The sequence below is a fragment of the Eriocheir sinensis genome, chromosome 25 (assembly GCF_024679095.1).
Source record: "Eriocheir sinensis breed Jianghai 21 chromosome 25, ASM2467909v1, whole genome shotgun sequence".
NCBI lineage: Eukaryota > Metazoa > Arthropoda > Malacostraca > Decapoda > Varunidae > Eriocheir > Eriocheir sinensis.
Window position 1 is genome coordinate 13,518,435 of NC_066533.1, and position 27,500 is coordinate 13,545,934.

General features: G+C 43.4%; 1 protein-coding gene across 1 annotated transcript in view; it reads left to right on the forward strand.

Moving 5' to 3' along the window:
- Positions 1-27,500, forward strand: part of LOC127003635 (roundabout homolog 3-like) — a 234,694-nt gene that overhangs the window by 133,850 nt on the left and 73,344 nt on the right. The window contains exon 6 of the mRNA XM_050870544.1: positions 3,444-3,578. Within this exon, the coding sequence (XP_050726501.1) occupies positions 3,444-3,578 (135 nt within the window). The remainder of the gene's footprint in view (positions 1-3,443; positions 3,579-27,500) is intronic.

The window sequence follows — 27,500 nt, forward strand, 5'->3', positions numbered from 1 at the left end:
TTTATGAGGAGGGAGAGAAAAGAAAGGAGAGGGAGAGGGAAAGAGGGGGGGGGGGGGGCATGTATTCTCTTCTTTCTCTTCTTCTTCTCTTTTCTTCCTCTTCTCATGGCTTCATTATTTTTTTCTTCATTCCTTTTTCTTCCTTTTTTGTTCGTATTCATTTTCCTCATTCTTTCTCTTCCTCCTCTTTCGTGTCTTCTAGTTTTCTCTCATTCTTCTCCTACTTCTCTTTTCGTCATCTTTCTCTACACGGATGCCAACCTACTGATGTTCATTTTATAGTAAGGAGACGAGAACTGCACTGCATACTCTAGATGAGGCCTAACTAGTGTATCAAGACACCTCTCCACCCGAAATTGACCTCTCTTTTGACCACTCTTTACTATTGTCTATTATGGGAGCGGTGAGTAGCGGGCTTTTTATTTCTACACTTTTTGTTGCCCTTGAGCCGTCTCCTTTGTTGTAGAAAAAATACAGCTTGAGGGTGACTTCAGCGTGACTATTGTTGACACTGCGAGCTTCTTCTTTTTCCTTCTCGTTTTTTTCCCTTCTTTCATCTTCGTCTCCCTCTTATCTTCCTCTTATGCTTCTTCTACTTTCCTTTTTGTCATCGCTCTCTACACGGATGAAACCACATTATTGTACATTCTATAATGAGGAGACCAGAACTGCACTGTACACTCTAGCCGAGGTTCAACTATTTTTTTTTTTACAGCAAAGGAGTCAGCTCAAGGGCATAAAAAAAGGAATCAATAATAAAAAAGCCCGCTAATCACTGTTCCTAAAAAGAGTTAGAGGAGTGGACGAAAGATAGGTCAATTTCGGGAGGAGAGGTGTCCTGATAATGCTAAATACACCTTGAGAATGGCTTAAATTTTTTTTTTTTTTTTTTTTTTTACGTTGTTGCCTATTGCGCCGGTAGGCATCTTCCCGGTGGGGCCTGATGGTCGGCCCAAGGCTTCTTCCAGGTGGGGCCTGATGGTCGGCCCAGCCCGTTCTGGCGCAGGCGAGTGTTTATAGTGGCGCCATCTTGCATTGGCTCATGCTGCCCCCCGGAACTCGTTCTTGATTCGCTTGGACGGCTTCCTCTAGAGTCCGGGTTTATGGGTGGTCTTCAGGACAGCATGTGGGTTAAATGCTCCTATTAATACTACCCTTTTACGCGATTCTTAGCTTTTGAAGAGGATCTGAACCCACTAAGACAGCCTCAACCTCTTCGATATATATAAATGATAAAAAAAAAAGAAATACTGGACTTTATTTTTCTCTTTCACTCGCTCTTTTTCTCTTTTTTTCTCTCCTCGGTTTTTATTTTCTCCCTCCGTCTCTCTCTCTCTTAAATTCTCTTTGATACGTTAAGTCCACGAGTTTTAAAGATTTTCTCCAATTCATCTTCGCTTAGCGTCACGTTAAACCCTCAGTCTCTCTCTCTCTCTCTCTCTCTCTCTCTCTCTCTCTCTCTCTCTCTCTCTCTCTCTCTCTCTCTCTCTCTCTCTCTCTCTCTCTCTCTCTCTCTCTCTCTCTCTCTCTCTCTCTCTCTCTCTCTCTCTCTCTCTCTCTCTCTCTCTCTCTCTCTCTCTCTCTCTCTCTCTCTCTCTCTCTCTCTCTCTCTCTCTCTCTCTTCTGATAAATTCATGCCGTTCTGAGCAGGAAAGTGGGCAGCAAAGAGAGAGAGAAAGAAGAAGAAGAGAGAACTTTCTCTCTCTATTTCCTTACCTCTCGTCCTCTTGATCTTTTGTAGAGTGAAAAGAGAGAGAGAGAGAGGGAGAGAGAGAGAGAGGAAGGGAGAGAGAGGGAGAGAGAGAGAGAGAGAGAAAGGAAAGGGGAGAGAGTGCAGGGGTCAAATGCAGCTGTGTGTGTGTGTGTGTGTGTGTGTGTGTGTGTGTGTGTGTGTGTGTGTGTTAATGGTGACCGATCGCCGAATAAGGCTTAGGGTTTAATCAGGACGAAATGGAGGCTGAGGACAGAGGCGGAGTGTGTGGTGGAATTAATGCTGAAATGCTGAGTGCTGAGTGGCCGCCCTTGGTCCTGAGTGTTGACGGAGTGCTGACTTTTGATTTGGGGATTGAATTTATCGTGACTTTTAACTTAGAGGGATTAGTGAAGCTGAATAACACGTAAGGAAATGCTGAGTGAGTACTGAATGTTCCTTATCAAAATATTAAGATGTGATTGAGTGATGACTTTGTATATACCAGAGGACTGATTTTATGCAGACTTTTAATATACTGGAGAATTGAGTGAAGCTTAATATCACGTAAGGAAATGGTGAGTGAGTACTGAATGTTCCTTATCAAAATATTAAGATGTGATTGAGTGATGACTTTGTATATACCTGAGGACTTATTTTATGCAGACTTTTAATATATTGGAGAACTGAGTGAAGCTGAATATCACGTAAGGAAATGCTGAGTGAGTACTTAATGTCACTTATCGAAATATTAAGATGTGATTGAGTGATGACTTTGTATATACCAGAGGACTTATTTTATGCAGACTTTTAATAAATTGGAGAACTGAGTGAAGCTGAATATCACGTAAGGAAATGCTGAGTGAGTACTTAATGTCACTTATCGAAATATTAAGTGATGTTTGAGTGAAGACTTTTTTTATGTACTTGAGGACTTATTTCATGCAGACTCCTTATTATATTGAAGGTTAAGTGAAGCTGAATAACACGTTAGGAAATGCTGAACTATTTCTGAGTGTCCCTTCCTCTAAATTTTAAGTTCTGACTGAATTATGACTTAGTGCGTGAGGAGTGAATTTTATCCTGACTCTTGGTTCATTGAAGGATATGTGAAGGTGATTAACACATAATGAAATACCGAATGATTAAGTTTCTGTCAAATAGGATCCCGAATGAAGTGTACACGCTGACCCCCCTCCCTTCCCCTCAGCCCCTCTTCAGCACTGTGGATGAGTGAACCTAAATAACAAATAAGAAAATGCTGAATAATTACTGATTGTTTCTATTAATATCATGAGTGCTGACCACCTGCTGACTCCCCTTATCCCCCTTCCCCCTCAGCACATGGTATTGCTAACTTACTGTGGATGAGTGAACGTTAATAACAAATAAGAAAATGCTGAATAATTACTGATTGTTTCTATTAATACCTTGAGTGCTGACCATCTGCTGACTCCCCTTATCCCCCTTCCTCCTCAGCACATGGTATTGCTAACTTACCGACGATTGGATAATGCTAAATAATATAATTGAATGCTGAATGATTGCTGAGTGTCCCTTCATTAATATCCTGAGTGCTGACTACCTGCTGACTCCCCTTATCCCCCTTCCTTCTCAGCACATGGTATTGTTAACTTTCTGACGATTGGATAATGCTGAATAATATAATTGAATGCTGAATGATTGCTGAGTGTCCCTTCATTAATATCCCGAGTGCTGACTACCTACTGACCATCCTTCTCTCCCTCCTCAGCCCGTGGTATTGCTGTTACTGACGAGGGGCTGAAGTTTGAGTCCGTGGGTAAGGAAGACGAGGATCAGTACCGCTGCACCGCCCGGAGTACCGCGGGGCCCCAACACTCTGCCTGGGTCTACCTCAAGATTCTAGGTGAGTGTTGATTTGTGTGTTGGTGTGTTGGTGTCTGGGGATGATTTGATGTGGTGATGATGTTGGGTTAACCTCAAGATTCTAGGTGAGTGTTGATGTGTGTTGGTGTGTTGGTGTCTGGGGATGATTTGATGTGATTGTGATGTTGGGTTACCTGATGTGTTTGTTTGTTTACCTGGTGTTGTCTTATTCCTTCCTTTTGTTTCTTCTTCTTTGTCCTTATCTTATATTTTTTCCTTTCCTGGTCCTTAATTTTGTCCTTATTTTTATTTATCCTTTATTTATCCTTATCCTTATCTTTATTTATCCTTATCTTATTTTGTCCTTATCGTATGTCCTTATCTTATGTCCTTTCTTTTCTTGGTCTTTTATTTCCTATTTATCTATTCCTTATGTTGTCTTATTCCTCCCCTTCCTCTTGGTTCTAATCGTATGTTCTCTCTTTACATGTTCTTCCTTTGCTTACCTCGGGCGTTCTCTTCTTGTTATTTTATGTCCTACCTGTTCTTCTTTGTCCTTATGTTCTTTCTTTTCCTGGTTCTTTATATCCGTTCTCGTCTTCTCGTTCCCTCTTAGTGTTTCTTACCTTTGACATTTCTCACCTGTCCGTTTTGCTTTTTTTCCTACCTGAGCAGTTTTCTTTCCTCCCTTTTTTGAATTCAACTTTCCTTTCTTCCTACCTCTCTTCCTCCCCTCTCCTTTTCCTTCCTTTCCTTCCTTCTTTTCTGCAATATCGCCTCCTCCTCTGCAAGTCATTTTCCTCACTCCTCTTCGTCCAGTCCTCCTTCTCCTCCTCCTTCTACCTCCTTTCACCCACTTATCTCCCTCCTCCTCCTCCTCCTCCTCCTCTTCCTCTTCCCCCTCCTCTTCAATTCGTCATCCCTCCTCCTCTACTTTCCTCAACTCTTCAAGCCTCTCAGCCCTTTCATCTCCTCTTTCCCTCCTCTCTTTCCTCCTCCCTCTCCCTCTCTCTCTCTCTCTCTCCCCTCTTATCCCTCCGGCCTCTCTCTTTCTTCCTCTCTTTCTCTCCCTCTCAGTCTCTCTCACCCTTCCCACTTCTCCGTTCTGTCCGTCACGCCTTCTCTCTCTCTCTCTCTCTCTCTCTCTCTCTCTCTCTCTCTCTCTCTCTCTCTCTCTCTCTCTCTCTCTCTCTCTCTCTCTCTCTCTCTCTCTCTCTCTCTCTCTCTCTCTCTCTCTCTCTCTCTCTCTCTCTCTCTCTCTCTCTAATAATTTCTCGCTTATGTTTTTTTCCTCATTAATTTCTCCTCCTTTCTTCTTTTTTCTTTCTTCTTTTCCTCCTCCTCCTCCTTTTCCTCCTCCTCCTCCTCCTCCTCCTCCTCCTCCTCCTTTGCACTCAGTTGAACCACTTTTTTCCTCCCTCTTCTTCTCTTCCTCCTTCCTCCCTCTCTCCTCCCCCCTCTTTCTCCTCTTTACCCCCTCTCTCCCCTCTTCCCCCTCTCCTACCTTCCTCCCCCACTCCCCCTCCTCTGTTCTTCCTTCCCTCCCTCCCTCCCTACCTGAACGGAAATTAGCTTCATTTAAATCCACCGTGACGGAAAATATGAGAGTAAAGGGAAGCGGTATTCTCCCTTTAAATGCTTCCTCCCTTAAATGGCTTCTCCCTTTTTATGTTCCCCCTTCTCTCTCTCTCTCCCTCTCTCCTCCCTTCAATGCTTCTCTTTCATGCATTTATATGATTGACTAACACGTGTTCTTTCCCTCTCCCTTTTTTTTTATCTCCCTTATGTACTCCCTTTTCTCCCTTAACTCATTTTTCCTCCCTTTTTTCTAATGGCTCACTCACATAATCTTCTCCCTCTCCATTTTTATTTGTTATCTCCCTTATAAGTTCTCCCTTTTCCTCTCTCTCACACACTCCCTTTCCTCCCTGATTTCATTTTTCTACTTTCTTTCCTTTAAACTCCCTTTTCCTTCCTATATTCACCCTTTTCCTTTTTCTTCACCCTTTTCCTTCATATTTTCGCCTTTTCCTTTTCATTATTACCCTTTTCTTTATTCTTTCCCTTTTCCTCCCTTTTCTCTCCCTTAATTCCTTTCCCTCCCCTTTAAGGCTCACCTGTATTTTTTTTTTTACCTGGATTCTGACGTGATTTTTGCCCTTCCAATTTCTCGCTGATTTCCTCCTTTTTGCTCTCCCTTTCTCTTTCTCTCTCTCTCCTCTCCCTCCATCTCCCTCTCCCTCCGTCTCTGCGTGTTAGCTTGTGGCCCGCAGGCAAAGAGAGGGGAGCGAGGGAGAAGGGAGGGGAGGGGAAGGGAAAGGAGGAGGAAGAATTGGTGAGAAAAAGATAGGGAGAGGTATGGGAAGGGTGAGATGGTGAAGGGTGAAGGGGAGAGGAAGGGGAAGGAGAGGGGAGGAGGAAGGATGGAGAAGAAGGGGGAGGAGGACCAGGAAGAGGTGGCGAAGGGAGAAGTGAGAGGAAGGATTGTGGAGAAGATAAGGAAAGGTGGAGAGGTGGTGAGGGGTGAAGGGAAGTGGAGAGGGAAGGGGAGAAAAGGTTAGGGTGAGGGGAGAAGAGGGGAAGGGAAGGGAAGAAGTCAAACCTAGGAAAGGGGCGACTAAGGGATAAAGGGAAGGGGAAAAGGGGGGTAATGGAGAGAGAAAGGGAAGAGGGAGAAACAGGAAAGGGAGAGCGAAAAAAAGTGACGAAGGAAAAAGGAAAAAAAATGAAAGAGAGGAAAGAAAGGGGAAAAGGAAGGTAGGTAAGGATAAGGGGGAGAAGGGGAAGTACTGAGAGGTAAGAAAGGGAGGAAAAAGACAGGGAAGAACAGGGGAGGGTAAATGAAGAAGAAAGGTACGTAGGTAATGGGGAGAGAAAGGGAGGGGAGGGAATGGGTAAAGGAGGACAAATGGAGAGAAAAGGTGGATAAGGAGGGATAACGAGGAGAGGAGGAGGAGGAGGAGGAGCAGGGTGAGAGGGGGGGCGGGGTAGAAAAGGTGGTAAGAGGAGAGAGAAAGGGAGGGGAAGGAAAGGGTAACGGAAGGTAAGGGGGGGTGAGGGGAGAAGGGGAGGCAAGGGGGGGGGGGGTGGAGGTAATTGATTTGAAGTTTTGGAAGTTTCTGTTTGCTGTGTGTGTTCGCTCAAAGCTTACCTGTTGAGTTTGTTACACCTGAGAGAGAGTTGGCTCAGGTGTAGGGATTCCTCTCTCTCTCTCTCTCTCTCTCTCTCTCTCTCTCTCTCTCTCTCTCTCTCTCTCTCTCTCTCTCTCTCTCTCTCTCTCTCTCTCTCTCTCTCTCTCTCTCTCTCTCTCTCTCTCTCTCTCTCAGGTATGTTCAGGTATGTTTCCCACCTGCTCATAGCCTTACCTTACTGTGTGTGTGTGTGTGTGTGTGTGTGTGTGTGTGTGTGTGTGTGTGTGTGTATGTCTGGTCACTTCCTGTATATAAAAATGACAAGTTATTTTATTGTTCTTTCCCTCTTTCGTTCATTTTTTTCTCTCTCCTCAATTAAAATGACACACACACACACACACACACACACACAAATGCAAAAATGCTTGCTTGTGCGTGTGGCTGAGAGAGAGAGAGAGAGAAATACACGTGCATATTAAATTTCGTTACGCCCCCTTTTTCACCTCCCTTTAATCTCCCTTTCTTTCCCCCTTTTTCGTTTTAGCCTCCCCTTTTATCCTCTCCCCCTCTCCCGTCTCCCCCCTCCCCCCCCCGTGGCTTTCCATCTATGTTCTAATTATTCCCTCTCGCTCTATTCCCTCTTTCTCTACACCCCCCTGTCTCTCTCTCTCTCTCTCTCTCTCTCTCTCTCTCTCTCTCTCTCTCTCTCTCTCTCTCTCTCTCTCTCTCTCTCTCTCTCTCTCTCTCTCTCTCTCTCTCTCTCTCTCCTCTCTCTCTCCCTCTCTCCCCTCCCCCTCCTCCATCCTCCATTCTCCCCCCTCAGTTAATCCCTCCTCACCCCCCTTTTCACCCCCCCTTACCCTCCTTAGCCTCCTATCCTCCCTTCTCCCTCCTCCCAATCTCTCATTTCTTCCTCTTGCATTTCCTGATATCTCTCCTACTCCTTTCTCTTCCCTGTTAACTTTCCTCCCCTTCCCCTTTCCTCCCCTTCTCCTTCTCTACCCTCCCCTATCTTCCTTATACCCCCAGTTCCCCTTTCTCGTTTTCTTCCCCTTCCCTCCCCTCACCTTCATTTTCCTCTGCTTCCTCTCCCCTTTTCTTCTCTCCTCCTTACCTTCATCTCCCTCCCCTCCTTACCCTCATCTTTCCTCCACCTCCTCACAACATCTCTATCTTCTTCTCTCCTCCTCCTCCTCCTCTCCTCATCCCATAGTCAGTAGAGAAGGGGAAAAGGGAGAGAGGAGGGAAAGGGGGAGAGTGTGAAGGGAGATTGAAGTGAACCAGAGAGAGGAGATGAAAGGGAAGCCAAGGAAAGAAGGGAGGAGATTGAGAGTAGAGGGGATGAAAGGGAGGAGGAAGTAGAGGGAGGATAAAGAGAATGGGAGGGATGGGAGAAGGTGTGAAGGGGGACTGAAATGAACTAGAAAAAATCAAATTGAAAGGGAAGAAAAATATAAAAAGGGAGAAGATTTAGAGTAGAAGGAAGGAAAGGAAGAAGAGAAGTAAGGGGAGGAGAAATTGAAGGAGAGGGATAGGAGGTGAAATTGAATAGAGAAGGAAAAAAAAGATGAAGGGAAAGAGAAATAGTGAAGGTAGAAGATTGGAGGTAAAGAGAAGGAAGGGAAGGATAAATGGAAGGAGAGGGATAGGAGGTGTTACAAAGGGATTGAAATTGACTAGAGAAGGGAAAAAAATGAAAGGGAAGAGAAATAGTGAAGGGAGAAGATTGATGGTAAAAGGAAGGAAGAGGAAGAGGGAAGAAAGGGAGGAAAACTAATGGGAAAGGGAGAGAGGGAAAGAGGAAGGTGTGAAGGGGGATTTAAATAACCTAGAGAGAAAAAGATGAAAGGGAAGGAATAGATAAAAAGGGAGAGATTGAAGGTAGAGAGAAGAAAGGGGAAAGGGAGAGGAAGTAAAGGGAGGAAAAGTAAGGGGAGAGAGAGAGAGAGAGAGAAAAAAAAAAGATGAAAGGAAAACAAAAAAGAGAGAAGATTTAAAGGGGAAGAGGGGGAGGGGGAGCGAGGGGAGGGGGGAGGAGGGGAAGTAAGGGGAGGATTAAAGGGTCATAAACACCTTCAGTAAGGGGAAGATAATGGGATTCGCCTCACCGTAACGGAATCAAGGCTTTCTGTAATGGAGGGAGACTGGCCCCCCCTCCCCCCTTACCTCCTTCTACCCTCCCCTCCTTACTTCCCTCTCCCCTTACCTCCCTCTACCCTCCCCTCCTTACTTCCCTCTCCCTTTACCTCCCTCTACCCTCCCCTCCCTCCCCCTTCCCCTCCTTACCTTCCCCTTCCCCTCCCTCTCTCTGCCCCTCCATCCTCTTACTCTCCACGTCCCTCCCCCTTTCCCTCCTTCCCTTCCCCTTACCCTCCTTCCCTCCCCCTTTCCCTCCTTACCTCCCCCTTCCCCTTTCCCTCCTCACCTCCCCCTTTACCCTTCCCTCCCTCTGCCCCTCCATCCTCTTCCTCTCCACTTCCCTTTCCCTCAGTCTTCTACCTCCTCCCTCAACCCCATTTCTCTTCCTGGTGACGGGTTTTAGAGGAGGCGGAGGAGGAGGAGGAGGAGGAGGAGGGGGTCGATTTTCTCTCCCAATTCCCTTATTTATTGTTTTATTCTTTCTTTCTACTCTTTTCCTCCCTCCCCTCCCTTTCCATTCTTCCTACTCTCCCTTACCTCTATCTCCCCCACTCCCTTTTCCTTTACTTTCCCTCCTTTCCTTTCATTCCCTAACTCCTTTCCTTCCTCCCCTCCCTTCCTCAACAGCCTTCCTTTCCCCCCCTTTCCTTTCCTTTCTTCCTCCTTCATCCCTTCCTCTTCCCCTCTTTCCTCCCTATCTTCCCTTCCAAACTGTATCCTTCCCCTTTCCTTCCTCCCCTCCCTCCTCTTCCACAACATCCTTCCTTTCCCTTCCTTTCCTTTCCTTTCTTCCTCCTTCATTCCTCCCCCTTCCTCTCTTTCCTCCCTTTCTTCCCTTCCAAACTGCATCATTCCCCTTTCCTTCCTCCCCTCCCTCCTCTTCCTCAACATCCTTCCTTTCCCTCCCCTTCCTTTGCCTTCTTCCTCCTTCGTCCCTCCCCCTTCCTCTCTTTCCTCCCTACCTTCCCTTCCAAACTTTTCTTTTTTTCCTCCCTTCTCTCTCCTTCTTTATCCCTCATTCCCCTGTTTCCTCTTATTCCCTTTCCTCTTTCCCCTCCTTTCCCTTTGCTCCTTCCTTCCTTTCCCTTACGCTCCCTTTGTTTTTTCCACTTTCCTTCCTTCCTTCCTTCCTTCCTTCCTTTCCCTTACTCCCTTACATTGCTTTTTCACTTTCCTTCCTTCCTTCCTTTCTTTCCCTTACTCCCTCTCTTTGTTTTCCTCTTTCCTTCCCTCCTTCCTTCTCATCCTTTTCCTCTCATCCTCCCTTCTATCCATCCTCTCCTCCTCCTCCTATACCCCTCCCCTTCATCCTTCTCCTCATCCTTTTCCTCCCATCCACCCTTCTACCCAGCCTCTGTTCCTCCTATACCCCTCCCCTCCCTCCTATCCTACCTCCCCCCTATCCCTCCCTCCCTCTCCCCCTTCCACCATCTATCTGTCTAGTTTCCTCGGGTTCATTAGCTGTTCCCTGGTCCCCTCGCCGCCCCCCGCCGCGCCGAGGGGAATCGTATTAAAGTATAGCATCATGGGGCGAGCGAGATGTCCGACCTATCTTTTTCCCCTCAGCTTCCCTCTATCTTTTCCGGCTGCCCTTTCATTGCTCTTGTCTTTTCCGGTTTCTCCTCTGTTTTCCCTCTCTCCCAGTTTTATATCCTTTCTCTTCCCTCACGTTTGTTATATTTTCTCTTTTATTTCCAGCTTTCCGGTTTCCCTCTTTTTTCTTCTCCCTTCCCCTCAGTTTCCCCTACTTCCTCTCTTTTCTTTTTTAACCTATTTTTCGTTTTCCCTTTTTTTCCTCTTCCCCCTATTCCCTATTCAGCTTTCCGTGTTTTCTTTTATTTTTATTTTCCCGTTATTTCCCCTCTCCTTTTTCCCTCAACTTCCCTCTGTCTTTATATTTTCTTGTTTTCTCTCCCTCATGTCCCCTCTCTCTTCCCCTTCATCCTCTAGTTTTCTTCTCTTTTCCTCTCGGTTTTCCTATCTTTTCTTTGTCTTTTACAGTTTCTTATTTTCCCTCTTTTCCCCTCGGTTTTCTGGTTATCCTTCTTCTCTTTTCCTCTGTCTTCTGGTTCTCTGTTTTTCCCCTCTTTTCCCCTCAGTTTTCTGGTTATCCTTCTTCTCTTTTCCTCTGTTTTTCCCCTCTTTTCCCCTCGGTTTTCTGGTTATCCTTCTTCTCTTTTCCTCTGTCTTCTGGTTATCTGTTTTTCCCCTCTTTTCCCCTCGGTTTTCCGGTTTTCCTTCTCTTTTCCTCTGTCTTCTGGTTTTCTATTTTTCCCCTCTTTTCCCCTCACTTTCCCGGTTACCTTTTCCTGTGGTCTTTTTCCATCGGTTCCCCTCTTCCCTTATTTTCCCTCTCTTTACCCCTCACTTTTGTTTTCCTTTTCTTTTTCCTGTTCTTCCTTCTTTCTATCGCCCTTTTCCCCTTCATTTCCCCTTTCTTCTTATTCCCCTCTCCTCCCTTTTTTCATTTGTTTCTATCTTTTTTTTTTCTCATCATTTCTCTTCCCTTTTTTCTCCATCACTTTTCTCCCTTACCTTTCCTTCTCCCCTCTTCCTTGTTTTCTCATCTTTCCCCTCTCTTTTTCTCCTTTTCCTCTCTTTTTTCCTTCTCTATTGCTTCTTTCCCTTCATCTCCCCTCTTTATCCTCTCCTCCCTTGCTCTCTCATCTTTCCCCTCTCTCTTTTTCTCCTTTTCCTCTCACTTTTTCTTCTGTGTTGCTTCTTCCCTTCTATCTCCCCTCTTTATCCTCTCCTCCCTTGCTTTCTCATGTTTCCCTTCTCTCTTTCTCTCTCTCTCTTGTTCCCCTCTTTATCCCCTCTCCTCTCCCCTCTTTCTGTCACTCTCGTTTTGTCATTTTCCGCTTCATATTTTTAAATTAACGTTGATTTACCTCCTTCGTTTATTACCTCTCCCCTCTATCTCCTCTTTCTCTCCTCCTCCTCCTCCTCCTCCTCCTCCTCCTCCCTGCTCCTCCTCCTCCTCCTCTTCTTCCTCCTCCTATTCTCACACGACTTGCCTTCTCCATCCTTTCTCCCCTCTCCCCTCTCCTCTCTACCTCCTCTTTCTCCCCTCCTCTTCCTCTTCCTCTTCTTCTTCCCCTTCTCACACCCTTTGTCTTTTCCCTCCTTTCTCCCCTCTCCCCTCTTCCTTTACCTCCTCTTTCTCCTTCCTTTTCCTCCTCCTCCTCCTCTTCTTCTTTCTCCTCCTCCCCTTCTCACACCCCTTCCCTTCTCCTTTCTCTTCCTCTTCTCCTCTCCTCTTCCTTTCCCTTCACTCTTCCCTTAACTGTCTCTCTATCATCACTCCTTCCCATCCTCTCCCATTCCTCCCTTCCTCTTTTCTTTTCTCCTCCCTTCCTCCTCCCCTTTCTCTTCTCCCTCTCTTTTCTCCCTTCTCTTTCCTTTCCTTCCCTTCCTTTAACTGTCTGTATCATCACTTCTCTCCCCTTCCTTCCCTTCATCCTCCCCTTCCTCCCTTCTCCTCTCTCCTACCTCTCTTCTCTTTCCCTTCCTTCCCTTCCCTTCCCCTTTCCCTCTTGTCTCTCTATCAGCACTCCTCTTCTCCCTTCCTCTTCCCCCTTCCTCCCTTTCTCCTCCTCCCCCTTCTCTTCTTCTCTTTCTCCTCCTTCCCCTTCCCTTCCCTTTCACTCCTGCCTCTGTATCATAACTCCTCCTCCCTTCCTCTCCCGCCCCTTCCTCCTTTCTTCCTCTTTCTCTCTCTCTCCTTCCCTTCTTCTTTTTCTCCTCCTTCCCCTTCCCTTCTCTTTCTCCTCCTTCCCCTTCCCTTCCCCTTCTCTCTTGTCTCTGTATCATAACTCCTCCTCCCTTCCTCTCCCCCCCTTCCTCCTCACTTCCTCCTCCTCTTTCTCCTTCCCCTCTTCTTTCCCCTCCTTTATCTCCTCATATCTGTCAGTTCAAACAAATAAAATACCTAGGAATGCGAATAACAATGATAATGATAATGAGAATGATGATAAGGAAGGGGGGGATAAAAGTAGACAGAATGATAATGACAACGAATAAGAATGAGTAAATAATAATAGTTTGTGGTTTTAATTAATTAGAAAACGGAATAATTAAGCAGGAAATATATTAGCGAAGCGTTGAAATATTACTAATTGCCTGTCTCTTACTTTTTTTTTTTTTTTTGGGGGGGGGGCGTTGGTGAATGGAATAGAATGAATTAATGTATGCAAATAAAATAAATATGAAAAAAAAAAAGTTTATTGTGTGACGTTATTTCAGCGCGGGTTAAAAAAAAATTGTATAAATAATAAAAGTAATGATAAAAAGAATAATAAGAAAATAAAGTAATTGTAACAGTAAAAAGAACGCGTATATAAAGGGAGAAAGTAAGAACATGGATAAGACAAAGAATAAAGAGGAGAGGAAAAGGAATTAAATGAAAAGAAGAGGAAAGAGGAAAATAAGATGATTGCAGAAGAAAAGAAGATTGCTAGGAATGAATAAAAAAAGGAAGAAAGAGAATAAGGCAAAAAATAAAGAGGAAAAGTAAATAAATGAAAGAAAGAGCAAAGAGGAAAGAGGAAAATAAGATGATTGCTGAAGAAGAAAAGAAGATTGCTATGAATTAATGAAAAAAGGAAGAAAGAGAATAAGACAAGGAATAAAGAGTAAAACAAGAGAGTAAAGAGGGAAGAAGAAAAATAAGATAATCAGTAGAGCAGAAAGGAAACAAGAGAACTAGGAATTAATGAGAAGCGAAGAAAGAAAATAAGGTAAAAAATAAACAGTAAAAGGAAAAAAAAATAGAAATACAAACAAAGAGGAAGGAGGAAAATAAGATAATCACTGGAGAAGGAAGGAAGAAAAGAATAACTAGGAATTAATAAAGGAAGAAATAGGGAAGAGAAAAATAAGATAATTACAAAAGATGAAAGAAAGAAGATAAAGAGAATAAAGGAAAATGGGAAGAGGAAAGAGAATTAGTTGAAAGAGAAGAGAAAGAAGGAAATGAAAATGGAAGAAAAAAGAAAGAAAAAGGAGATAGTTACAGGAGAAGAAGAAAAAAATAATAAATAGGAACTAAAGAAGAGATGAAACAGGAAAGAGAATCAATGGAAAGAGAAGAGAAAGAAGGAAATGGAAAATGGAAGAAAAAGAAAGAAATGAGAAAAAAGAAGATAATCACTGGAGAAAAGAGAAAGAAAATAACTAAAAATTACAGAAAGGAGGAAAAATGAGAGAGAATTAAATAAAAGAAAAGAGAAAGAAGAAAAGAAATGAATATAGAAGAAAAACTGTGTGTGTGTGTGTGAGAGAGAGAGAGAGAGAGAGAGAGAGAGAGAGAGAGAGAGAGAGAGAGAGAGAGAGTAACGCCACTCTAATATGCAATAAATCACTGAGTTTTATCGATAATTGGCTGTCTTTATGAAGAGGTGTGTTGACTCTCTCTCTCTCTCTCTGCACAAACACACACATAATATTTTCCTTAGTAATTGAATCAGTGTTTGCATATCATAGAGGAGGAGGAGGAGGAGGAGGAGGAGGAGGAGGAGGAGGAGGTGTTGAGATATGAGATGAAAACAACGCCAAACATACAGAGAGAGAGAGAGAGAGAGAGAGAGAGAGAGAGAGAGAGAGGTGGAGAAAGAGGGGCATAAGGAGGAGGAGGAAAAGGAGGAGGAGGAGGAGGAGGTAATGTAATTGAAAAGCTGAATTGTGAATCACGAGGGAATACAGGTGGAAGAGGTGGGGGGGGGGGAAGGGGAGGGGAGGGGAGGGTAGGGGAGGGGAAGGAAGAGAGGGGAGGATAGGGAAGGGAAGGAAAGGGAAGGAAGAGAGGTTAGGGGACGGAAGGGAAGGGAGGGGAAGGAAGAGAAGGGAATGCAGGGGAAGGGACGGAAGAGAGGGGAGGATAGGGAAGGGAAGAGAGGGGAAAGGGAGAGAGGGGAACAGAGGATATGAGAGAGGGGTAGATAGGGAGGGAGATAAAAGGGGGAAGGTAGGGAGAGGTGTAGGGAGGGAGAGAGGGAGAGATGGAGAGAGGGAGATAAGGGAGAAAAAAAAAGAGGGGAAGGAAAAGGGTAGAGAGAAAAAAAGGGAAGGAATACAAGTGACAATATTAGAGAGAGAGAGAGACTACTCCGACAAGGACGATCACGACACTCCCTCGAGGAAGTGCCAAAGGAGGAGGAGGAGGAGGAGGAGGAGGAGGAGGAGGAGGAGGAGGAAGAAGGTTAATCGAGTGTGAGGTAATGAGACAGCGAAGGAGATGAGTCGGGAGGAGGAGGAGGAGGAGACCTCCTCCTCCTCCTCCTCCTCCTCCTCCTCCTCCTCCTATTCCTTCTTGCATCCCCTGGCGAGATTCCTGATAATAGGCTCCTCCTCCTCCTCCTCCTCCTCCTCCTCCTCCTCCTATTCCGGCTTGCATCCCCGGGCGAGCTTCCTGATAATAGGCTCCTCCTCCTCCTCCTCCTCCTCCTCCTCCTCCTCCCTTAATCCCTCCCTTCTTCCACCCTTTTCCCCTCATCCTCTTAATTTGTAGGTGTAATTCTATCTCCCTCATTTCCCATCTTGTCTGCCTCCCCTCCTCTTCCTCTTCCTCTTCCTCTTTGGGTGTTTGTAAAGGGAGAGGGAAGTAGATTTAAGGGAGGGAGAATAAGGTGAAAAAGTGGTTAGAGAAAAATAAAAGAAAAGATGAGGAAAAAAGTAAAGGGAAGAAATAGGATGAAAAAAAGTAGAAAATAAGGAAAAGAGGAAAGAAAATGATGAAAAAAAGTAAAAATAAGAAAATAATGAAAAAAAGTAGAAATTAAGGAAAAGAAGAAATAAAATGATGAAAAAAAGAAAAAAAATAAGAAAATGAAAAAAAGTAGAAATTATGGAAAAGAGGAAAATGATGAAAAAAATATAAAAAAATAAGAAAATAATGAAAAAAAGAGTAGAAATTGAGGAAAAGGGGAAAGAAAATGATGAAAAAAAATAATGAAAAAAGTAGAAATTAAGGAAAACAGGAAAGAAAATATGAAAAAAAGTAAAAGAATGTAAGAAAATGAGGTAAGAAATCAAGGTAAGAAAGTAAGGTAAATATTAAGGTAACGAAAATAAAGGAAAAATAAAACAAAAAAATAAGATAGGAATATAAAGTAAAAAAAAAAAATGTAAAGGTAAAAATTCAAGGTAGATATTAGGGTAAAAAAATTAAGGTAAATATTAAGGAAAAAAATAAAAGGGAGAGAAAAAAGGGAGAAACACTTATTACCTAGAGACTGTTTATTCGATCCTGCCATAAATTTCCTCCCTCTCCCTCCCTCCCTCTCTCCCTCTCTCTCCCTCCCTCATTCTCTCCCTTTATCTCCCCTCCGTGGAAGCCATAAGGTAAGGGAAAGGAGGGAGGAGGAGATGGAGGAGACAAGGGAGGGTTTTCTCTCTCTCTCTCTCTCTCTCTCTCTCTCTCTCTCTCTCTCTCTCTCTCTCTCTCTCTCGAAACTTACCACATGAATTATTTACTTAGTTGACCTTCAGAATAGTTTCTCTCTCTCTCTCTCTCTCTCTCTCTCTCACCATGGAAACACGAACAGGTTAGAAGACAGAGAGAGAGAGAGATGGAATTGAGTTTCTGCATAGCATCACCACGATTAATGGAGGAGGAGGAGGAGGAGGAGGTAGAGAGGGGAAAGAACCTATTGCTACTGATCCCTATGCTTAAAAAAAGGGGAGATAGAGGAGGAGGAGGAGGAGGAGGAAGATAAATAAAAAAGCCAACAAAATAATATGAAGTAAAATGAGAAAGAAAAAAAAGAGAAAGAAAATATATAGAATGAAGAAAAAAGAAATAGTGAAGAAGAAAAATGGGTAGATTAAGTAGAAAAAATATATAAAAGGGTGATAAAGAGAAAAATAGGAAGAAGGAAAATCAAAATATATTAAAGAACTCTTATAACATGATGAACCATAATAAAGAAAAAACAAACAAACAAACAAACTAAAACAGCCATAAATAAAATGAAAGGAAGGAAGAAAGTCGAGCAAAAAATAGCTTTCGTAAAACAGGAACCAAAAAATATAAAAAATAAAAATAAGGTTGTCGTTGAAGGTAATATTGGTGATACTTCCTTATTCTGTGTGTGTGTGTGTGTGTGTGTGTGTGTGTGTGTGTGTGTGTGTGTGTGTGTGTGTGTGTGTGTGTGTGTGTGTGTGTGTGTGTGCGTGCGTGCGCTGGTACTGAGATGCAAAGAGAATACTGAAGTGAAAAATGAGAGAGAGAGAGAGAGAGAGAGGGGGCGTCCTCTCCTGACATGATGCTTGAAAAGTTGCCTGTAAAAGAGTGGGGGGGAGGGGGGGAGGAAGGGAGGGGAGGAGAGAGGGAGAGGGGAGAGAAAGAGAGAGAGGGAAAGAGAAAAAGAGAGAAAGCTTATATACGTGAAGTCTTGGGCGTGGTGTGTGTGTGTGTGTGTGTGTGTGTGTGTGTGTGTGTGTGTGTGTGTACATTTTTACCTGCAACACCTGGGATTACTGTGTACCTGGTGTTGTCCAAAGAGGAGAAAGTGTTTTTTGGTGAATAAAGAAGTGATTAAGGGAAGGGGAGGAGAGAGAAAGAAGAGGAAGACAATACGAAGAAGGAGGAGTAGGAGGACTAGGAGGAGGAGGGAGGAAAATGCGAGTGTTAGGGTGGAGGAAAAGAAAGATAAAGAATGAGAAGCGAAGGAGATCAAATAAACAGCGTAATAGATGTAATTTAAGAAACAAAGGAGAGGGCGAGGAGGAGGAAGCGATAGAGGGCGAAAGAGAAGAAAAGAGGAATAAAGAAAGAGAAGAAATTAAGAGCAAGAACTGTGTAAGGTGATTGGAGAAACAAAGGAAGAGGGAAGGATAAAGGAGGAAGGAGAAAGAAGAGAGAGAGGGAGAGAAAAGGAAGAATTAGAAATAAAGAAGAAGAGAGAGAGAGAGATGAAGGAAGGAGGTGAAGAGGGAAGTAAAAACGTGAGAAGGAATGAAAGAAAAAGTGATGGAAGGAAAAAAAGAAATAAAAAGGAGTCAGGAAGTAAAGAATGAAGAAGATAAAAGTGATAATAAGCGAAATGAAATAACGAAAGGAGGAAGAAGAGAAAGAAGATGAAGAAATGAAGAAAGAAAAAAACAAATCAAGAAAAAGTCGACCGTTGAAAATAGAGAGAGAGAGAGAGAAGAAAATATTGCTCCAGAGAGGCGGGAGGAAAGAGGATTGTGAATAAGGAGGAAAAAAAAAAAGCCGGGAGGAAAATTTTAAGAGAAAACATGAAGTGTGCGAAATAAGTCCCGCCACTAAGGACCAGATGGGACTGTGTGGAGGAGGAGGAGGAGGAGGAGGAGGAGGAGGAGGAGGAGGAGGAAGAAGAGGAGGAGGAGGAAGAAAAGAGTAAAAGTAGAAAAGGTCAACCAAGTCTAAGTCAATCCTTTCTCTCTCTCTCTCTCTCTCTCTCTCTCTCTCTCTCTCTCTCTCTCTCTCTCTCTCTCTCTCTCTCTCTCTCTCTCTCTCTCTCTCTCTCTCCACTAGCAAATGGAGAAAGTGTACCATTGTTTACTCTTTTCTCCTTTCTTATTCTGTCTGTCTGTGTGTCTGTCTGTCTGTCTGTCTGTCTGTCTGTCTGTGTGTCTGTCTGTTTCCCCTCCTTGAATCCACCTGCAGGCTTTTTTTTTTTTGGAAGGGGGGAGGGGGAGGCGCGTCCGTGTACACCATCTCCTGAAGCATCCCTGAGGAGGAGGAGGAGGAGGAGGAGAAGGAGGAGGAGGGGATAAAAAGTGGAGATGGAATTGGAAGAAGCGAAAGAGGAAGAGGTGGAAAGGAGGATTCGGGAGGAGGATGAGAACGTCGAAAAAGAGGAGGAGGAGGAGGAGGAGGAGGAGGAGGAAGCAACAGGTTAAATTTAAGTCGTTATGCTTTTCTTTCTTTCTCTCGCCCCGCCCAGCAGCTTGGAAGGTCCCCCGAGAGAGAGAGAGAGAGAGAGAGAGAGAGAGAGAGAGAGAGAGTGAAACTGCACTTCGCTCCCTCTTCCTCTTTCACTTTCATCTTTCACCCATTTTCTCTCCCAGTTTCCAGTTCACTCCTTTCTTTCCTCCCCTTCCTCTCTCTCCCTCTTTCTTCGTTCTCCTCTTTCTCCTCCTCCTCCTCCTCCTCCTCTTAACTTGTGTCTGTTGGTTTTTCTTTCTTTGTCTTTTTCTGTTTCCATTTCTCTTTGTTTATCTCTCACTTCCTCTCTTTCTATCTATCTATATATTTTCTTATCTAATCAGTCTATGTATCTTATATATCTGTCTATCTATCTATCTTCTATCTATCTATGTATCTATCTCTTACCCACGGAAACAACAACGACAACAACAACAGCACAGACACTTAAAAAGATAATAAAGATAAAATTTGGGAAGAAAAACAAATTCCAAAGATAATACAAATACCTTCCCTATCACAACAACAACAACAACAACATCACTACCACTACCACCACCACTAACAACAACACCACCACCACCACCACCACCAACAACAACAACTAAACCAAAAACAACAACAATAGCAAGAGACCCAAGATAACGCGTAATGTCTTTTGGGGGGGTGTCTTACTGAAGGAAATGAAGGAACCAGCGCGAGGGAGTCCGTCGTTAGCCCCACAATGTTACTCAGGCTTTGGGAAATTACCGGAGTAACTAAACGGCCAGCAGGGAGTAATTGGAGTGAGCGGTAATTTGATGCTGAGAAGGTGGGGGTTGGTGGCAAGGTGAAGATGATGATGATAATAATGATAATGATAATAGAGGTGATGACAATGATGATGGTGATGATGATGATGGTGATAGTGAGTGCGTAATGAGGGCAAGTTCTCGTTTGTTTTGTGTTTTGTGAAGGAATGAAGGAAAAAAATTATAAAAGAGAGAATAATGGATGAAAAAGTAGATTGAAGGTAATGATAAAAAAGAAGAATTATATAAATGAAAACGTGTGTAGATGATGCACATAAATAATGATAGTTGATAAATAAAAAAAAATAGAATAAAATAAATGAGAAAAATAGGATGAAATTGAAATGATAACGTTGATACAAATGAATATTAAAAAAAATGAATGAAAACGTAAATACAAGCTTGTCATCAAAACAAGAAAAAAAATATAAATACATACTTACTAATTAATATAAAAAAGAATAATTAAATGAATGGAAATTAATTAGATGAATGATTTAAATTACAAATACACCTTTCCTCTCCCTTCTCTCCCTTTCTCCTCCCTTTCTCCTCTCAACTCCTCCCTATTCTCAATGTCTTTTCTTTCTCCTTCCGTACATTTCTTTTTATCTTTTTCTTCCCCCCTTTTCTTCCTTCCTTCCTTTTTTTACATTTTTTTCTTCAACCTTTCTTCCTTCTTCATTACCTTGTCAACATTTTTTTCCCTGTCCCTCCTTCCCTTCCCCCTTTCCTCCCCTTCTCTCTTATCATTTTCCTTTCCATTTCTCTTCCTTCCCCTTGTGCCCTTCCCCTTGCTTCTCTTCCCTAGGTATTCTCTTCTAATCCCCTTTCCTCGTCCCTTCTCCCTCTTTCCCTTTCCCTGCCATCCCATTTACACTCCTCTTCCATTTTCTCCTCCCATTTCTTCCTCCTTTAGTTTCCCCCATCTCCCTCCCTTCCCCTCCCTCCTCCTCTATCCCTTTACACCTCTTTCTTGGGCTGTCTTTTTCAACCCCCCTTTTCTACCTGCATTCCTCCCTCCCCACCTTCCTCTCTCCCTTCCTCCCTCCCCTCCTCTCTCCCTCCTCTCTCCCTTCCCTTTCCTCCCTTCTACCTTTACCTCAATCTTCCGCTCCATTTTGCAGGGGGAACTGAGCGACCCCTCTGCACCCCCTCCCTTCCTCCTCCTCCTCCTCCTCCTCCTCCTCCTCCTCCTCCTCCCCCAAACCGGAGCCTCACCGTTGCAAGTTTAAAAGCTTTGGCGTGTTGGGGAACTGTATTCTTCCCCCTCCTCTCCCCTTCCTCCTCCTCCTTCCCTCTTCCTCCTCCTTCCCTCTTCCTCCCCCTTCCCCCTTATCGTGCATCCAGACGTTTCCCCCTCTTCCCCTTTCCTTCTCTCCTCTTTTTAGCTTTTTTTTTTCCTCTACCTTCTTCTGTTCCTTTTTTTTTTCCTTTTCTGTCCCTTTTCCTTCCTCTTCCGTTCCTTCTTTTCCTTTTCTTATCGTATTTTCTTTCCCCTTCCTTCTTCTTCCGTGCATTTTTATATTTTTTCCCCCTTTCTTCCTCCGTTCCTTTTTTACCTTTCTTTTCTTTTCCTTTCCTTCTTTTCTTACTCTTCGCTACCTTTTTGCCGTTTCTTTCCCTCTCCTTTCTTCCCTTCCTTTTCTTCCCCTTTTCTCTTATCATTTTCCTTTCCATTCCTCTTCCTTCTCCTTACATTCTCCTTTCCCTTACATCCCCCTTTTATATCCCTCTCAATTTTTTCCTTTCCCTTCTCCCTTCCCTTCCCTTCCCTTCCCTTCCCTTCCCTTCCCTTCCCTTCCCTTCCCTTCCCTTCCCTTCCCTTCCCTCCCCTTCCCTTCCCTTCCCTTCCCTTCCCTTGCCACGCCTATTTTTACCCTCTTGGTCTGGATTTCGTGGTCCCGTAAACTTCTCATCGCAGGAGGAGGAAGAGGAGGAGGAGGAGGAGGAGGAGGAGGAGGAAGAGGAGGAGGAGAGTTGGAGGTGAGGAGTGGCATTCATTACAAGGGCGGGAGAGTGCCTGAGGGAGGAGGAGGAGGAGGAGGAGGAGGAGGAAGGGAAAGGGAAAATGGAAAAAAAATAATGTTCACTCCCAATTTTCTTCTTGAATTTTGGAGTAGATGTGAAATGGAGTGGCTTAGGTCCCTTAGGAGGAGGAGGAGGAGGAGGAGGAGGGGGGGGACCTAAAATCTTTCCCTCAGGTTGCCGAACAAAATGTCAAATTAGAAATAAAAGGCGAAGAAACTTTTCCATTTCAAAAGTTTTATCTTCCCTCGAGGCACTTTTCTCACCTCCTCCTTACCCATAGCTCCTCCTCCTCCTCCTCCTCCTCCTCCTCCTCCTCCTCCCAATCTCTTCATTCCATTCTTTCTCTTCGACATAATTTCATAGTTTCATTTTCTTCCTCTCTTAGAATATTTACTTTTCCTTCTTTTCTTTTTTTCTTTTATTTTCCCTTCTCTTCCTCTTTTTCTCATTTTTCCTCCTCCTCCTCCTAGTCTCTTCATTCCATTCTTTCTCTTCAACATAATTTCATGGTTTAATTTTCTTCGTCATTTTTTTCCTCTGCCTGCTTCTTCTGTTCCTCTTTTTTTTCCTTTTCTTTCCCTTTTCCTTCCTCTTCCGTATCTTTTTTACCTCTTTTTACTTCCTTCTTTCCTTCCTTTCTTACTCTTCGCTGCCGTTTTGCCGTTTTTTTCCCTCTCCTCTCTTCCTATTCTTTTATTCTCCCTTTTCTCTTTTCTCTCCCTTCTCTCTTCCTTTGCATTCCCTTCCTTCTTATTTTCTCCTTTCCCTTACATCCCCCCTTTATATCTCTCAATTCTTTCCTTTCCCTTCTCCCTTCCCTTCCCTTCCCTTCCCTTCCCTTCCATTCCCTTTCATTTTCTTCCCTTCCCTTCTCTTCCCTTCCCTTCCCTTCCCTTCCATTCCATTCCATTCCCTCCCATTCCCTTCCATTTTCTTCCCTTCCCTTCTCTTCCCTTCCCTTCCCTTCCCTTCCCTTCCCTTCCTTTCCCTTCACTCCTCATTCACTTCTTCATTTCTTATTTCTCGTTTCTATTCCCTTCTTCTCTGTCTCTCTCCTTCTCTGTTCCCTCTTTCTCTTTTCCTTCCTCCTTCTCCTCCTCCTCCTCCTCCTATTCTATTCTTTCTCTTCAACATAATTTCATAGTTTCATTTTCTTCCTCTTTTAGAATATTTACATTTCCTTCATTTCTTTTTCACTTTTATTTTCCCTTCTTCTTTCTCTCTCTCCTCTTTTACCTCCTCCTCCTCCATTCTTTTACTTAAACATTTTCCCGAATTTTCATTTTTTTCCTCTTTTCAAATATTTTCTTTCACATTCTTTTGTTTTTTTCTTCATTTATTTCCAAGTATTTTTTCACTATCGTAATATTTATGTTCGCCTCTTAAGATAATATTCAAATTTTGTTCCTTAGTGTAATCTTATCTCCTCTCTGTTATCTTTTTTTTAGTCTCCCCTTTGGTTGTTTTCCTCCTTCGCATATTGTTTCCGTTCTTATTTTCTTTCTCTTTCTCTCTCTTTATCCCACACACTGTCTGTTCTAGCTCTTAACTTTTATCTCATTTACTTCTCTTTTGCATTTTCTCTCTGTGTCTCAATTCTCTCTCTCTCTCTCTCTCTCTCTCTCTCTCTCTCTCTCTCTCTCTCTCTCTCTCTCTCTCTCTCTCTCTCTCTCTCTCTCATCTTTGTTCCCTTTCTTCCTTTTATTATTTTTCGTCCCTTTCCTTCCTTTTTCTTTGTTGTTTTTCTTCCTCTGTTTTTCGTTCTTTTTCCCTGTTTTCTTTCTTTCCTGATTTTTCTATAATTTTCTCTCGTATTCTTTTTTTTTTTTTCAATCTCTTCTCTTTCATTTCCTTTTCCTTCCTCATTTATCTTTATTCCCCTTCTCTTTTTTTTTATTTTGCTCCTTTGCCCTTTCTCAATTATCTTCCTTTGTCTTCTCTTCTTCATCCTCCCTTCCCTTTCTTTTACGTCCCTCTTCTTTCTTTCCTTAATTTTCCTCTTTCTCTTCCCTTCCTCTTCCTCCTTTATTTTTCTCCTTATCTTTCCATTCTCATTTACCTTCCTTTCTCTTTCCTCCTTCCTCTTCCCTTCCATTATTTTACATTCCTCTTCTTCGTTTCCTAAATTTTCCTTTTCCTCTTCCTCTTTTGTTTTATCTTGCTTCTCTTATCTTTTTTTCTTTTCCTTATTTTTCCCACTTTCCTCAAACTTTCACTTCCTTTCCTCTTGCTTTCTTTTTGTCTTCCCTTCTTCCTCCTCTTCCTCTTCCTCTTCTTCCTCTTCCTCTTTCTCTTCCCATATTCACTTCCTCAACACTTTTTGTCTTTCTCCTCTTATACCTTCCTCTTTACTTTCCCTTCCTCCTCCACCTCTTCCTCCTCCTCTTCCTATTCCTCCTCTTCCTCTTCCCATACTCGCCAGGTAAGTCGGCTCTTTAAAAAGCTTATTAAACACGTGAGTAGATACCGTCCTCCTCTAACAAGGCAATCTTCTCTCTCTCTCTCTCTCTCTCTCTCTCTCTCTCTCTCTCTCTCTCTCTCTCTCTCTCTCTCTCTCTCTCTCTCTCTCTCTCTCTCTCTCTCTCTCTCTCTCTCTCTCGATTTTAAGTTCCCTTTAAACTAATTTCCCTTTAAATGTACGCCCCCTTAATACAGAAAGACGAGGAGGTAGTTCTTGGAGGAGGAAGAGGAGGAGGAAGAAGAGGAGGAGGAGGAGGAGGCAAGTAAATTGATAGTTGGCACCCTGTGAAATCTCTTCCTCGTATAAGTTCATTAAAAGTGACTTATGAGACTCCTACGCCTGGAAGAGAAGGAGGAGGAGGAGGAGGAGGAGGAGGGAAGTCTTTTAACCTTTACCTTCGCTATCGTACTTCACCTCCTATCTTCATCTCCTCCTCCTCCTCCTCCTCCTCCCCCTCCTCCTCCTCCTCCTCCTTCTTCTCCTCCTCCTTCTCCTCCTCCTCCTTTTGCTGATATGAAGTTTGTTTCTCAATTCAAGTCGTGTGAAGTTTAGCTCGTGAGTTTGTGTGTGTGTGTGTGTGTGTGTGTGTGTGTGTGTGTGTGTGTGTGTGTGTGTGTGTGTGTGTGTGTGTGTGTGTTTGTTTGTTTTAGCCCCGAGTTGCCGGCGCCTAAAGTTATGAAGTTGTTTTCTTTGTTTGTTTGCTTTCTTGCTTGTTATTTTCCTCCTTTTTTTACGGGACAACGCTCGAGGACAATTTGCTCTGCCTTCCATTTTCTTTTTCCCGTTTTCTTTTTCCCATTTACTTCCTCTTGCTATTATTATTATTATTATTATTATTATTATTATTATTATTATTATTATTATTATTATTATTATTATTATTATTATTATTATTATTATTTATTATTATTATTATTGTTATTATTGTTATTATTTTGCTATTGTTCGTTTTTTGTTTTAGTTTGTGTTTAAAGGTAACTTAAAATAGAGGAAGAAATGGGAGAGAGAGAGAGAGAGAGAGAGAGAGAGAGAGAGAGAGAGAGGTAAAAATTGAGTCATTTCTAGTTTATATTCGTGTTCACGTAAGCAAGATTCTCTCTCTCTCTCTCTCTCTCTCTCTCTCTCTCTCTCTCTCTCTCTCTCTTTCACTCCATTTCCTTCCTTTCCTCCCTTCCTCTCCCTCTCTCACTCCCTTCCACTCCACCTCTCCCTTTCCTCCCCTCACTTGCATTGCCCTTCATTCCCCATCGCTTTCCTTCGTTTCCTCTCCTTTCCCTTCCTTTTTCCTTACCTAAACCTTGTCATTCCTTTTTTTTCCTTTTCTTGCATTTATTTTCATCGTCTTTCCTTCTCTTCTTTCTCCCTTCTTCACCTCTTCCCTTCCTTCTTTTTCCTCTTTTCCCCTTCACTCACTTCCCATCACTTCCTGTTTTCATTATTTCCTCATTGTATCTTTTCCTTTTTCTCTTATCTTTTTTCCTTCTTTTTTTCCTCTTCTTTTCTCCTCTGTCTCACTTTTTTTCCCTCCATCTCTTTCTTCCTTCACTCCTCACTCATCTCATTCCTTTATCTTTTCACACTTTTCCCCTCTTTTTCCTCCTTATTTTCCTTCATTTCCCCTCTTTTTCCTCCTTATTTTCCTTCATTTCCCCTCTTTCTTCTCTTCATTTCCTCACAGCTACACTTTTCATCTTTCATATCTTCATATTTTCACTTTTCCCGTTATTTCCCTTCATTTTCCCTCTTTTCCTCCTCTTCATTTCCTCTCAGTCACACTTTTTGTCTTCCTTTCCCTCTTCCTCTCACACTTTTCCCCTCTTTTTCCTCCTTATTTTCCCCTCATTTCCCCTCTTTTCCTTTTCTTAATTTCCTTCCACCCACACTTCATCTTCCTTTCCCTCTTCCTTTCACATTTTTCCCCTCTTTTTCCTCCTTATTTTCCCCTCATTTCCCCTCTTTTCCTCCTCTTCATTTCCTCTCAGTCACACTTTTCGTCTTCCTTTCCCTCATCTTCTCACACTTTTCCCTTCTTTTTCCTCCTTATTTTCCCCTCATTTCCCATCATTTCCCCTCACTCACACTTCTTACCTTCCTTTCCCATTTCCCCTCAATCACTTTCCCTTCTCTCTCACACACCTCTTTCCCCTTCCTTTAATATCCCCTTCTTTCCCTTCCTTTCCCCTCACGCAAACTCCTTCCCATCCATATCTTTTTTTTTCCTTTACTAATTCCTCTTTTATTTTCCCTTCATTCTTCAACCCTTCCCTTCGTTTCCCCTCCCCTTCCTCTTCCCCTTCTCTTTTTCCCCTCTCACGCCCTTCCACTTAACTTATTTCCCCTCACACCCCTTTCCTTTATTCTTCACTCCTTTCCCCTCGTTTCCCCTCACCTCCCCTTCCTTCCCCTTCATCCCATCTCGTTTTCCTGTCACGTGCTAGAATATTGCGTTACGAGGGGAAGGAAGGGAAGGGAAGAGGAGGGAAGGGGAGAGGGGAGTGGTTGGAAGGGGAAGCAAATAGGTGACCCTTCTTATACTTGGTTAAGGAAGGGAGAGAGAGAGAGAGATAAGGGAGGGAGGGAGAGAAGGGTAAAGATGGAAGGGAGGAAGGGAGGATGGAAAGAAAAAGAAGGAGGAATAGAGGAGGAGGAAGGAAAGAATGGAGGGGGAGAGAGGAGAAAAAGAAGGAGATTGAAGGGAGAGAAGGAGGGAGGGAAGGAGGAAAGAATGGAGAGAAAGAGGAGAGAGAGAGAGAGAAAGAGTGAAGATGTAAGGGGAGAGAGGAGAGGAAAAGAAAGGGAAGTAGGAAAGAAGGGAAGGAGGAAGGAGAGAGAAAAAGGGTGAAGATGAAAGGGAGAGAGGGAGGGAGGAAAAGTGGAAGGTAGAGAGGGAGAATGGAAAGAATAGAAGAGAGAGGAGGAAAAAAGAGGGAAGTTGGAAGAGGAAGGAAAGGAAAAGAACAATGCAGAGAGGAGCGAAGAAGAGAATGGAGGGAGAGAAGAAGGGAAAAAATGTGAAGAGGGAGGAAACGAGAAGAGGAAGGAAAAAAAGGGAAGGAGGAGAGAGAAGGAAAAGAGGAAAGATGGAAGGGAAGGAGCGAAAAACGGAAGGAATAGACGGGGAAAAAGGAAAGAATGGAGGGAGAGGAGGAGGAAAAGAGGGAAGATGGAGGAGAGAGGAGAAGAGGAGAGAAAGAGAAAGGTAAGAATTGTCCTCCATAACGTCTCCTACCTCCTCCTCCTCCTCCACCTCCACCTCCACCTCCTCCTCCACCTCCTCCTCCTCCATCCTTTTAAAACTTTTGGACCAAGCTTGAAGAACACTGTTGGGCACTGCATTGGCTGCGCGGCGACCATGAATGTCAATGGCCGAGGAGGAGGAGGAGGAGGAGGAGGAGGAGGAGGAGGAGGAGGAGGAGGAGGGTGTGGAAAGAACATTGAAAGAAGAAGGAAAGGAATAAGGGAAAAGACGAAAGAAAAGGCAGACAAACAGGAAAATAGAGTGTGATGTAGAAGAGGA